At 48.1% G+C, this 12,763-nt stretch overlaps 6 protein-coding genes across 6 annotated transcripts; 1 reads left to right on the top strand and 5 right to left on the bottom strand.

Annotated features, from left to right (window-relative positions):
• Positions 1–322: 322 nt before the first annotated feature.
• On the bottom strand, positions 323–923 carry BDV38DRAFT_61362 (uncharacterized protein). Its single transcript, XM_032063638.1, has 2 exons — positions 717–923; positions 323–661 (listed from the first exon to the last, which is right to left on the bottom strand). The coding sequence occupies exons 1-2, from the start codon at positions 829–831 to the stop codon at positions 495–497; spliced, it is 282 nt and encodes a 93-aa protein (XP_031914898.1). The 5' UTR covers positions 832–923; the 3' UTR covers positions 323–494.
• Positions 924–2,569: 1,646 nt separating this feature from the next.
• On the top strand, positions 2,570–4,212 carry BDV38DRAFT_270364 (glycoside hydrolase family 28 protein; the record flags this gene model as incomplete). The annotated part of the gene is made up of 4 exons (XM_032057138.1): positions 2,570–2,845; positions 2,908–3,228; positions 3,279–3,424; positions 3,477–4,212. 4 exons carry the CDS (start codon positions 2,570–2,572, stop codon positions 4,210–4,212), a joined length of 1,479 nt encoding a protein of 492 aa, XP_031914899.1.
• A 299-nt stretch (positions 4,213–4,511) lies between these two features.
• Positions 4,512–5,261, bottom strand: BDV38DRAFT_291872 (uncharacterized protein; the record flags this gene model as incomplete). The annotated part of the gene is made up of 1 exon (XM_032061855.1): positions 4,512–5,261. Exon 1 carries the CDS (start codon positions 5,211–5,213, stop codon positions 4,512–4,514), a length of 702 nt encoding a protein of 233 aa, XP_031914900.1. The 5' UTR covers positions 5,214–5,261.
• Positions 5,262–5,632: 371 nt separating this feature from the next.
• BDV38DRAFT_291874 (major facilitator superfamily domain-containing protein) lies at positions 5,633–7,445 on the bottom strand (the record flags this gene model as incomplete). The annotated part of the gene is made up of 3 exons (XM_032061856.1): positions 5,633–6,632; positions 6,683–7,080; positions 7,134–7,445. 3 exons carry the CDS (start codon positions 7,443–7,445, stop codon positions 5,633–5,635), a joined length of 1,710 nt encoding a protein of 569 aa, XP_031914901.1.
• A 1,208-nt stretch (positions 7,446–8,653) lies between these two features.
• BDV38DRAFT_270367 (Lactonase, 7-bladed beta-propeller-domain-containing protein) lies at positions 8,654–9,973 on the bottom strand (the record flags this gene model as incomplete). Its single annotated transcript, XM_032057139.1, has 3 exons — positions 8,654–8,974; positions 9,055–9,538; positions 9,606–9,973. The coding sequence occupies 3 exons, from the start codon at positions 9,971–9,973 to the stop codon at positions 8,654–8,656; spliced, it is 1,173 nt and encodes a 390-aa protein (XP_031914902.1).
• Positions 9,974–12,121: 2,148 nt separating this feature from the next.
• On the bottom strand, positions 12,122–12,482 carry BDV38DRAFT_281772 (uncharacterized protein; the record flags this gene model as incomplete). Its single annotated transcript, XM_032059629.1, has 3 exons — positions 12,122–12,208; positions 12,272–12,289; positions 12,351–12,482. 3 exons carry the CDS (start codon positions 12,480–12,482, stop codon positions 12,122–12,124), a joined length of 237 nt encoding a protein of 78 aa, XP_031914903.1.
• Between the last annotated feature and the right edge of the window lie 281 nt (positions 12,483–12,763).

Here is a 12,763-nt window from a genome sequence, read left to right on the forward strand (position 1 = left end):
CATGGATTTGACGCCGACCGAGATCTAGGCCATGTTGGGCAATGCTCTGAGGTAGTCTTTAACACCTCTTCAGCAGGCCTGTGTTTGAGTCTCACGTCTTGTGCCCAGGATTGCTATAGAGAGAGCTCCAGCCATCAGATACGTGCTTGAGCACGGCACAGAACTGGTAGCTGGAATGGTCGTCCTTTCAGTCAGCTGATGACAAGCCAGAGATTACTCATCTATACCTCGAATATGGTATAAAAATATATAAAAATGCTATTATGGCCGGTGGTGACTAAGAAATATACGGTGCACGACGCTTTCAGATTTGCAGAACTATGATGCCCTCGCTTTCCAGACCGAATCGATGAGTTCCACTGGTAATACTATGCTTTACCATGGTACCAAGAACGTCCAATGCTGAGTGAAGATAACCGTTGGTTCCAAATATTACTCACAAATGGACGGATGCGACAAACACTTCATGAGACTTTGAATCTGAGGTATGCCCTCTAGCAGCTGTGGCTACCCTCTTGCTCCGAATCCTTGCATCCACTGCTACAAAGCTTTGGATGACCGACAATGCCAGGGTTCGTGCAATGGAAAAGAATGTTCTTCAAGTCTTCCTTCTCAAACTCTGTTCCCTTCAGCACGGACTTTAGATCATCTTCCGTGAATCCTATTCCACGTTAGTATTTTCTCATTCATATCTCTAAGCGCTCATGTCTGGTTACCCTTCTTGCTTATAAGCTCATCTGAGCAGTAGTCGAAGCTTGGTGTGCATACTTTATCTGCAACTGTAACTGTGATCAAGGAGAAGAGCGCGAAGAAAACGGAGGAGGGCTTCATTTTGGGAATTGAGTCAAGGGGATAATCAATACGATGATGACGTTTATGTAGACTCGGAAGTAGTAATATTTTAGAACAATACTGAACATAACTGAGTCCCCTGGACACATTTATAGGCGAAGGAGCCGGTCTACATTCCTGGTGAACAGACGTGGAATGTTCTCTACGTCATGGTATGTGGCATTGTCATCGCTGGGCGTTCTTGGAGAATTTTTGGAAATAGCGCATTGATTGTGTTTTCCTGTCCTTTTTTTTTTTTTTTTTTTTTTTTTTTTTTTTTTATTTTTTTTTTTTTTTTTTTTTTTTTTTTGTTAAAGACAATAGACGATAGCTAACTCAAGCTTTGTGAATTCGAAGACGTTGTTTTGCATTATAAGCGCGAACCAAATGCAGCCAGCTTCTTTTTATTTTTCTTCCTTCGTTCCTTTCTTTCCTTCTGTCTGTCATGACGCTTCTTGGTCTAATTTAAATAGTCTAGGCCTTGTCTTCATCCCGTGACTCTTACATACCCCTGGCATGAGAGTCAAATATTGGTTCCCCAGCATTCTTTCTTGGAGCTGACATTGGGGGTTTCAGGTCATTCTCGATGTTAGGGGCAGTCACCCCGCCACAATTTACATTTGAGACCGTTGCTATCCAAAGGCGCGATGCGGTTTTTCCTCCAAACTTTCCCCTAGAAGCCATAATACCCTTCAAGTCTAGAGCATGCTATTCAAAGTCCAAATAGACAGCCTTCACTTTGATGATCATTTTGTCTTTCCACTTTTTTTCTTCTTTTTGGTCTCCTTGCCAGCGTTCCTTTTGAGTTTTGCTGTTCTTTTTGTATCATGATTCCACGTGATAATCAACTACAAAAACACTGGATTTTGTTTTTCATCTCATTCACCACATATATGGGGGGGGGGGAGGGGAGAATGAATAAAAAAAATAAAATAAAATAAATAAAAAATAAAGTAAATAAATGGATATAAAATAAAAATTCATTGAAGAAAGAGAAAATGGAGGAGAGAAACTAAGGAAAAAGACGAAGGAAAGATACTGAAGATATGAGTCTAACGTTCCCGGCGCTTGGCGGGCTTGTCCAGTTTGCCAAGGTCAACAAGCTTTACCAATGGAAGGCTTGACATGCTTGAGTCAGGATGATCCATGGTGAAACACATGGTTTCTCGCTTGATATGATTTGTGGACCGCGTCCAAATTGCCGACCCTACTCGGCTGTTGAGCGATTGAAGTGGCCGGACTCCAAAAGCAATCCAATTGCAGGAAGAATCCACTCCGTCAGCAATTTATATGTCACTTTAGCTTATGCCAAAGTAGACAAGTGGTTTTCCGTGTTAGGGAAAGGCCATCAAGTGTAGTGCGCTTTCCACACGCTAAAGCACGGAGCCGACGCAATCACCCCCACCAGCCAGATATTGACTGCGCACGAGTCAGCAGTAGGTATTGTGCTGCTTTATGCGTGCAAACTATAGTGGATCCGGTAGGAAACCCCTCGATATCCATCTGACCTCTGGGGATAGAGACAATCAGCCCCTGATGGCAGCTGAAACTTCGGTTATCAACACATGAATCGACCGAGATCCACCGTAACTCCTAGGTGAGATTAGTGTAGTATCAATCCAGAGTCAGATTTTATAAGTATGCTGCTCTGTATCTGGTCTGCGGAATACTCAGGCACCTTACATTCTAGTACTATCCTTAATCATTTATTTAGTCTTTCCTTTACCCATTGACAGTCATGAAGCGCAGCGCGCTCATTCTTTCGCTCATTCCCCTTGCCCTTGGGTGTGATAACCCAAGTTCTCCCGGTCATAGTTGCGCCTCAATCTACTCGGTTTCTGTTGCGGCTGCTTCTAGCTTTTGTGCCACCTTCACTGCAAGTACGGTGACAGCCACCACGGGGGTCCCGGCGGCCTTTCTCAGCAATTGCGACTACAAAACCAAGCATCTGTCCAGTGCATGCAGCTGCCTGGGCACCGCAGCTGTCCCTACTGTTGCGACTCCAACTAGCGTGGTAGGCATCCATTCGGCGTTCTATTAGAATGGTGGTGCTACTGAACTAACTCATGGGATCAGGCCTCTGTTTTTGTCACTTCAGCAACTGCTACCCCTACACCTACTACTTTCAAGACAAGCACTGCTCAGATTGTTAAGGTCGCAAAGGCAGCCACATCTTCTACCGCAGTGATCACTACTCCAGTTCCTGTACCAACTGCCAGTTCATCCTTTACCGGTAACGGTGGAACAACCTGCACCGTAACTGAGTACGCAGCAATCTCGTCCGCTGTGGCGTCTTGCTCCAACATTCTTTTGTCCGACATCTATGCACCCCCTTCTAGCACAATCGATCTCCAAGGCCTGCAGACAGGCGCTGCTGTGATCTTTGCTGGCAAGACTGTGCGTTCCTATCCCCCCTGCCTAGGAGTTATGTACTGACTCATGGATAGACATTTGGAGACACCGCCGATAGTGACTTTGATCCCATCGTTGTCTCTGGGACCAGCGTTACCATCACTGGTGCTGAGGGCCACGTCATTGACGGCAATGGTGCAGCATACTGGGATGGAGAAGGTTCCAATGGTGGCTCCGACAAGTCAGTCCTTACAGAAAACTACCTTAAAAAGGCAACTACTGACCTCTTCTAGGCCCGACCACTTTTTTGTTGTAAAGAAGATGTACAACTCCCGTATCGAGAACCTCTACATTCAAAATTGGCCTGTCCACTGCTTTGAGATTGAAAGCACCGAGCACCTGACTGTCTCCGGCCTGACCCTCAACAACTCCGCCGGTGATGCCGCCAATAGCAAAAGTGATGGTGACCCCGCGGCACACAACTCCGACGGCTTCGATATCAAAGAAAGCAGCTACTTCACATTGGAGAACACCTGGGTGCACAACCAGGATGATTGCGTGGCAGTGACCAGTGGAACTGATATCGTCGTCAACGGAATGTACTGCTACGGTGGACACGGGCTGAGCATCGGCTCCATTGGCGGCAAGAGCGACAACACCGTCAACGGGGTCACCTTCTCCAATTCACAAGTGATTAGCAGCCAAAATGGTTGCAGAATCAAGACTAACTCGGGCGAGACCGGTGAGGTCTACAACATTCGTTACGAGAACATCACCCTATCTGACATTAGCGACTACGGTATCGATGTTCAGCAGGACTACTTGAATGGCGGTCCTACCGGTGAGCCCACTAACGGGGTCACCATTGCCAATGTCACCTTTGTGGATGTTACAGGAACGATGAGTGACGGTAAGGACTATTACATTCTCTGTGGAGAGGACAGCTGCTCCAACTTTGTGTTTGACGGAGTGGACATCACTGGTGGTAGCGGCGACAGCTGCAACTACCCCTCGACCGGTTGCCCTTAAGTTTAGACTATGAATCATAGTCTATAATTCGAACACCAAGTAGACTTATAGGCGAAGCTGGAGGAGACTGGAGGCTTAGTAGATCTTAGCAATTACTGAAAATGTGAACCAGGGGTTCTTGAAGATAAGTTATATTCGTACAGTAAACCGTGACCTGTCTAGGAGGGCATGCCCAAAAATATCCAGGAATAGGCACAGAGCACCTTAATGATCCATATAGTAAGAATATGGGTATAATACATTTAACGACCATGAATAGAACAGGTAGATACTCTAGATATTCAGTATTTACACCAATCTCAACCAGACACCCCACCCTCCCCCTCCTCCTTCGTAGTCAACTCCTTCAAACTCCTCTTCTCCTTCTCAACCCCATTCTTCCTCTGCGCAACATCACAAACCTCCACATCCCCACACTCACACTCACCCTCCCTAACCCACCGATACGTAATACTCCACCGATCCCCCCTAGGCCTAACCGACCCATCAGCAAGGGTATCATTCTTCCTCTTCTTAATCCCATGAGTCCAAAACAGCCTCGACTCCCCCGTCATCTGCATCATACACCTCGGCACCAAATCAACATCCACCCGCTCCTCCCCACGCCGAAACTGCATCATAATCGGCGCCCCAATCGACAACGCATACAGCTGGTCATACGCCATATGCGCATCTACATGCGGCGGGATACCGCTACCCGGGGGATAATACTGCAGACAGACTTGCTCCGGGGGCCGGCCCTCCGTGGTTGGAATGAGTGGTTGCAGCCAGTCTGGGAATTCCTTGTACGGAATATCTGGGTCTATGCCGAAGGTTTTATAGTCGAATGAGTAGCCGTAGTGGAGGGATATGCGACCACTCCGGGAGGGCCATTCTAGTTCGTTTTGGAAGATGGAGATGAGTTGCGCTTCGTGTGAAGGCGTTATGAAGTCTTCTTGCCAAAGTATGCCATGTGGTCTTATGGGGAGTTCTTGGTATTTGGTCTTGTCTTGTGAGGTCATCCTCAAGTTCTTGGATGTAGTTCTTGGTTGGGTTGGGGTGGAAGCACGTGATGGTGGAAAAGTTTTGTTTTTGATGCGTCCCCGCTGAGATGGATTCTTGGGTTGTGTGGGTCGCGTTAGTGGCGGTTGTACCGTTGTTTTTGTATGTCTGTACTTATGTCTGTGTCTGGGGTATGTATGTACTCCGTCCTGCGTGGTTTTATATGGGTTGAATATTAGTATATTCGTTTAAAAATACTATACTCAATCTAAATATACTACTGCATACTCATCAAGCTGTGAACCTGCAACTCATGGAATGACCACTACATCCCCACCAATATATATATCAACCACTATCACCGTTGATTCCCACTATAGACAAAACAACTTGAACTTCATAACCCGTTAAACCCACCCCAAAACTGGAAAGCCAGATCCTAAGCAGCAGCACTCCCCCTCGTCTCACGCACCCCCAACCAAGCACCACCGAAAACCACCCAAACAGCACCACAAAACCAAACCGCCGCACCCCCCGCAACCACCTCCCCAGCAAAGGTATTCACAATCATCGCCACCAGCCCAAATAGTCCCCAAAAGAACCCCATAACACCGACCCCGAAGCCACGGACCGGAGCCGCAAAGATCTCAACCGTATACGTCGTGAGAACCGCCAAGCCCGCAAACTGCAGGAAAGAAAGGATGCATTCGAAAGCCAAGAGGGCGTTCCTTGACCGCGCTAGTGTGGCAAGGAGCATGAATAGGCCGGTGAGGAGGGCGATTGCGGAGCCGGTGCGTTTGCGGCCGAGGAGCTTTGTTTGGATTAGCATGCCAGCGGCGATGGGGCCGGGGATTGCGCAAAGGGAGGTGTAGAGGTAGCGGGTGTAGAGGTACTTGGTTGTTACTGTTGTTGGGGTTACGGGGGAGAGGTTGTGGGTGGCGGCGAGGTAGGCTGTGAGGGAGGTTTTGTGGAGGGGAAATGTGAGGCCTGTTAGGGCCCAGAGGAGACAGAGGATGGGGAGGCCGGTGGGTTGAAGGGCGAAGAGGAGGGAGCGGAGACGTGGAGTTTGACGGGGGTCGGTGGCGTCAATAGTCGAGTTGACTCTGGCAAAGGAGGCTTCGTTTAGCCAGGTGCGGCGTTTACTGTATGTGGCCATGTCGGTGACGAGTTGGGCTGCTTCGGCGTCGCGGCGCTTGGAGAGGAGGTATTTGGGTGTCTCGCGGAAGGGGAATACGAAGCGACAGAGGTATAGGAATAGGGTGATGCAGCCGAATGTCCACCATACGTACCGCCATCCTTTGTTGGAAACGTAGTGACAGGATGTGCTGCTCTGGCTGGAGTGTGTTGAGCCGTCAGCGCGGGAGGAGTGTGTCGATAGGGCTTGCGATGTACTGATTGCGTCTGGGCCGGTGCCGCAGGTGTATCCTGCAATAAACGCCCTGAACGATATTAACAAGGTCTGGTCTAGCATGCCATTCGTGTGACTTACCACCCGACTGCAGCTGAGACTAGCTGACCCAATCCCCAGAATGCCCCTTGTACGGTAACCAAGAATTGATGGGAAGCCGGAAGCGACTCTATTAGGATGATGGCATCGACTAGCTGGTTACCTGCGACAGCAAATCCTACCACGAAGCCGACAACACAGAGACCGGTGAAGGAAGGCATGCCGGCACCGACAAGCCCTCCCATGCCCATCAAGACAATTGTGCTAGTGAAGATCCACCGACGACCCAAGATGTCTGACATCCATGGCCAGGCAGTTGCGCCAGCCGTCAGACCGGCGGCCAGACTGACGAACAGGTAGGATGATTTATCTCCGGAAAAGAAGAACTGGGCTTCGTTCGAGGCCGACGGGGCAATAACGACGAATGACATCATCCAGAACTAGATACAGGTTAGGCCTCATGATGTGATATCTTCCGATAAAGTTTGCTTACGCTGTCAAGAAACCATCCTACGCTGGTGATGATGAAGAGTACCCATTGATATAGGCCCATTTTCATGTCAACCAACGCCTGATTCAGCAGCTGTGCTTTGGCAGCGTAGACTGCATTGCTGCCGGCCTGGTTTGTAGGAGTGCTAACAGATATGCCATTCGGACTTATGTAGGACTTGCTGGGATCTGCTCCTTTGCCATGCAACGATTTCTCCACATCCACCACCAAAGTAGATGCAAATGCGCTCTGTGCCTCAATCTTCCTCTCAGCGTTCCTAGCATCATTGGGGGACTGTGATATTTCGCCAGCCATGATGGTCCCCAGGCTAAAACTGTTCACTGCTAGCAGATAGACCATGAGAGTGAGTGACAGGAGAGGGGAAGTAGAGAGGAGGACCCCGCTAATAAAGACCGAGGGAGGAATATCGGGCAGCACCGAAGGCTGCCAATGACTAACACATACTTGCAGACCGGACGATATCGATGCAAACGATATCACACGACTTGGCATGCATTGATACAAGCAATAGCCCCGCGGAGATAGACATATTTCGCTTGTGGCTGTTCAATCACGGCTCTGGCGTTCCGATAACAGATGTCATTGGCAGTCCTAGCTACTTAGCCATACTCACATTCTGAATATCCATATGCCTTTCTTAGTATGATCCTAATTGATCGAGCTGTGAGAGAATGGATGCTGTCAATCAGATGATAGAATACTTGTGACTACAATCTACAGGAGGAATAGAATTTTCCCCGTGTCTCGGACTTAGGACATATTACTAGACCAGACAGCTGCTCCTAGAAGTCCTCTGGGACAAGAGTGGGGAAGACAAAGAATCACAATTGGTGCACCGTCAGTAGCCCCATAGCATCGGCTCTAAATCGTAAGTTCATTTCTCTTCTCTAGTTCACCATGACATAGGAAACCCGTAAGGGAAATGTCTTCTTAAACGAGGTAGAACGTGGCTCATGAGAAGACTCTATGATCTGCCATAGGAAGGGATCATAATATTAGTTTAAGATGTCTAGAAAATTTGCTGGAATGACTTATAATGATTAATGAATGACATGAACTAGCGAGTCAACTAGCCCTAGGCCAAGGTCAAACTCGGAGTCGGTCTGAATTACCGGATGCGGTAATACAAAGCGGATCATAGCTGTTGGGCTAGGAATCATCACAGTCCATAGTTTGGTTACGGAGATTAGATAAAGTGATAAGGTAAAAGGTATCTTCAGGACCAATCTCGTGAAGAATAGTGTGCGCTAAGTATACTAGGAACCCGATTATGGGGCTACAGAGGAGCACAGACCTAGTTACCGAGGATGCTTGCCATGTGGAGTATTATAAGGTAGTCTATGCGCATGTCCTCAGCATAAAGCGTCGTGATTTTTCTTTGACTTTTCTTGTGCATGATATCTGGCCGCGTTTATTCTAACATACAGTGAGGGCCTTACTCATCAAGCACAGTGAATGGCACTATCACGTAGCCTAGATCGTCCCGAGTTCTTGTACCTCAATCAAGCATCCCAAACGGCACACACAATCTCACCCTCCAATTCCTTCTGTGCCAGAAGAGGGCCAACATGTCCCGTCTTATCGTCCCAGCCAGCTACGGCCACGCGATGGCTACTTTGTAACGCAATAGCGATCGCCTGGTCCTCGCCTGATATCTCAAATTGACGAGGAATCGAGCCATACGCCGGGTACAAACCGGTATGCGTTACATTAGTAGACACCTTTCCGCTGGCATCAGCACAAGAGAACACGGAAATGGTGTCGTTGTTGGTTCCAAACTTGTTGTCCTCGCGATTACTGATTACGATATGGTTGTTGGCAGGCTGCTCCAGGACGAGCAAAATGACAGAATATTAGCTTGCATTCTTTTGAGGGTATACCGAATTTCAAGGAATGAACCTACCGAGATCGCGATTTCTGCAGCAGTAGCACCGCTTGGCAGTTCCGGGCCACCATACGTGGTAGTCTCGAAGAACTTGTTAAAAGCGATCGTTCCATTCTTGGGATAGTGAACCTTGTATCCCGTCAAATGACTGTTGAGCTCCGATGTCAAATAGAACCGAGTATCGATAGCTCGGCCCGGACGTGCGCCCTTGGGCGTCCAGAATGTGCCATGTCTGGGGCCAGACCCTGGAGACACCGCCAAGGGTGTCTGTGGTTCTAACAACCCCGTCGAAGGGTTGATGCGGAAGATACGCACGAGGTCGGCTCCCAGATCAGGAACCAGAATGAATTGACCGGTGGGGTCAAGGACTACACCGTGGGGGTGTGGTGCATCCTGTCGGTCGGGGTCTGTGCCAGGACCGTCCAGCTTATATGTGAAGGTCTGGCGACGGGTAAAGACACCATTGGGGTCCAGGGCATATGCTGTCACCGACGACCCTGAGCTATACAGGGAAATTCTCATTAGAAGTCGGGGCAGAGATGGGACCATGATTAAAATCGGGTGCTTACTAGTGGGCCACCGCAAAAAATGTGCGATTTCCCGCAGTGTACAGGTGGGATTGAACGGGGCCGAGTACAGTCTTCAATTGATGAATCTTAGACAGCGATCCGTCGGAGTCGACTTCGAAGGACGTTAATGTGCCGTTCGGTCCATTGAGACCCTCGTCGAGACAGAACAGGAGGCTCTTATCATCATTCAGCATCAACCAGGAAGGATTGGGACCGCAGTCGGTTGTGTCTGAGATTGTCGTCAATTCATAACCTGAGTCGGACCTGCCGAGCTCCAATGTGCTAACTGCGCCCGCGTATGACGCCGTATAGAGCTTAGATGCAGAGGATGCTCCAAATAGAGCAGCTGTAAGATAGAGACCCTTCATTTTGCTAATTCCCCCTGATTTACCAGTCGATCAACAGATATGGCAGCAGAAGCTGGTAGACAAAGTGCACAAGCGTGGTGATGTTTGTTGCTTTTTAATCTGGCCACCCACATTACGCGGGGGATCGCCCAGCCCCCGGGAAAAATGCCGGGAAAAATGTCACGTCGGTTCAACACTTCAACCACACCACATCCCGGAATGCTGTCCTGCAATTTCGGACATGCGGATGTTGATTTACCGATGATTTGCTAAAATGGCCGCTCCGGAGCGCTGGATGATATAATCCTCATATATACTCTTAGAGGGCTTGGTTTGATTGGTTATGTCTGATTGGCTCTTCTGCAGGATCCGAAATATAGTGCTTGGCTGCATATGTAACGTTGTCCAGGGGATGGTAAATATACTTCCCGATTCTGTGGGGCATGCCGGATATCATAATCTGCTGCCATTCTCTGCAGAGGCCTTCCTTGGTGGGCCCAACTACTGAGACCCTTGCTGAGACATTGCAGAGTTACGAGAAGAAGTATCGCTGAAAGCAATGCGAATAGGGGGACATATACACCGTACGCTGCCACGCCACGTCATGGGTTGTTAATCCGTCTCCCAGTCATCTAGTCCACAGCGTAGGGTTTGGGGGACTACTAATATGCTAGCGATCTAGGGCCTTATGACGTCATGACGAGTTGCTTCTAGTGTTCTTTCCAAGGATGGCTTGCTTCAGTTTCATTCCCAACGGGCTACCTAAGGAGGTGTATTCAGTGCGGACCGCTAGCCCTCCACTGCTCCGTCAACCAACGTTCTGATTCGCTATGAGTCTGAAGCCAAAAGTATAAATCTAAATATTGAGTTCTAGTGGTACGGGTACACACTACGTGACATCGTGAACTCGGAGGCCAGCTCTCGGCATGCCGCAATCCGGGACCCGCGGTTAGATACTGGCAGTCTTTTATGGAATGGGACTAATATCCTTGTGGTCCATATTGGAGAGCCATTATACGTCGTTGTCGCGTTGTTGGTCAAATTAGCCAATCGATGTTCGCTAGTGTAAATCGGGCTACTATATATCCGGTACTAGTCCTTTATCTCACTGGCCGTGCTCGGCATCCTGCAAGATGAACTCCTTGTCCAATTTGTACTAGCAAGCGCTGTCTCAGGTTGACGCTTTATTAGGCAAACAAATAGTTACTAAGCGGCTATTTTGTCATCACGCTCCCGACAAAACCCCTTGACTAAAAAGGAAATCCACTTTAGCCGCCTTAGGTGCGGTATAAATGTCAGCATAACTGAGGCATGGGACTTACTCATTGGTGGCCAATTGTTTGACAATATATTAGTAGGGATATTGTATGCTCTATATTCCCAAATAGATTCCTTCCCCGTCAGCACTTACCGAAGTTATATATCACTGCAATACTCGCCACGGATGGGAATTCTTTAGTAAGTTGGGCAATGACTGGCGTGCCTATCGTTATATGACCTACATGTCATATTTTAATATAGAATCAAGTGCGATGGCGCGACTCCCTAGGGCCATTGGATAGTAGTAAATGTACGGCGCAACAACGGCTTCTACAATACCCTACTCTCAGGAACGGCATTCAAATTTGACCGATCGCATCGTAACGACACTGAGTACTCAGCAAAGTAATCAGCTCGTACTTCTAACTACACTGAGCAACAATGTCATATGACTTCTTTCGAATTTATCAGTATGACCTACTGGTCCAGGAACATGCTGCCGTATGTTTGAGCTAAATGTTAGCAACGTTATCGAATCATGACCCAGCTGTGCACGACACTGACATCCCTAAATCAGCCAACGAAGTTCCCAGAGGGCACTCAATAATATCTCCCAGGCCGCAATGATGGCAGTTATACTTGCATCACATGTCGCTATACTAGCATAAAACCACTCATACTTCAGGATATGAGCGAACAATGACGATACGGAGGCCTTTCTAACGGGCTTTTCAATCATATCCAGATTCCATTCGGCCCTGGGAATGCTCTGACTTCATACATACAGTCTCCGCCCCGTAGCTGATAAGATATGATCATAGAAAAGAAGAACCTGGCTCCAGGCTGTTACATGGCTTCTCTTCCTGAGCCCCCAGCTACTACATGCATGTGGGTGAAAAGATTCACAAGCTATTCCCATTCAAACTGTTCATAGTCGTAATCGTAATCGTACTCATAATAGTCAGACTTGTGCTCTTGGCAACAGGTCCAGCATTTCTAGTATATCTCATTAGTAGGGGGCATGCGCATTATGGTAATTTACCTCCCAGTGACACTTACACCGATCTTCTTGGCGTACTGTTGCGGGAGAATTAGTATTGCTCAAGAGTTAGAACATCTAGGGCGTTGTATTACTTACCCAGTGGCGTGGGCAATCTTGTTTGTGGTGAAAGCACCTTCTCCAACAGACTTCAGATGAATCAAACGGGGTGGCAGCCGCTCCAGACAGAAGAACGGAGGCAGCTACAAAGGTGATGGTGGAAAACTTCATAGTGATAGTCTTGCCGGGGATGATGCAAATGGAACTAGGGAAATATCTCAAAATGATGTTGTCTTAGGGAATTGCGGTCAACCTTTGGCGTTCTTGAACTTAGACTGATCGAAAGAAGTGGAAGGGGAAAGGACTATTATATGCCAAATGGTGGTAGAATTGACTGTATATACATTGTTCCACGGTAGGTAAGGTGAATGGTGGAAAGATTTGCGGAGATCATGACTGAATTGCTACGTAAGGAACTATCTGGATATCTCATCGTGTAAACCCTTTTCCAT

Source organism: Aspergillus pseudotamarii, assembly GCF_009193445.1.
Source record: "Aspergillus pseudotamarii strain CBS 117625 unplaced genomic scaffold BDV38scaffold_19, whole genome shotgun sequence".
NCBI classification, from domain to species: domain Eukaryota; kingdom Fungi; phylum Ascomycota; class Eurotiomycetes; order Eurotiales; family Aspergillaceae; genus Aspergillus; species Aspergillus pseudotamarii.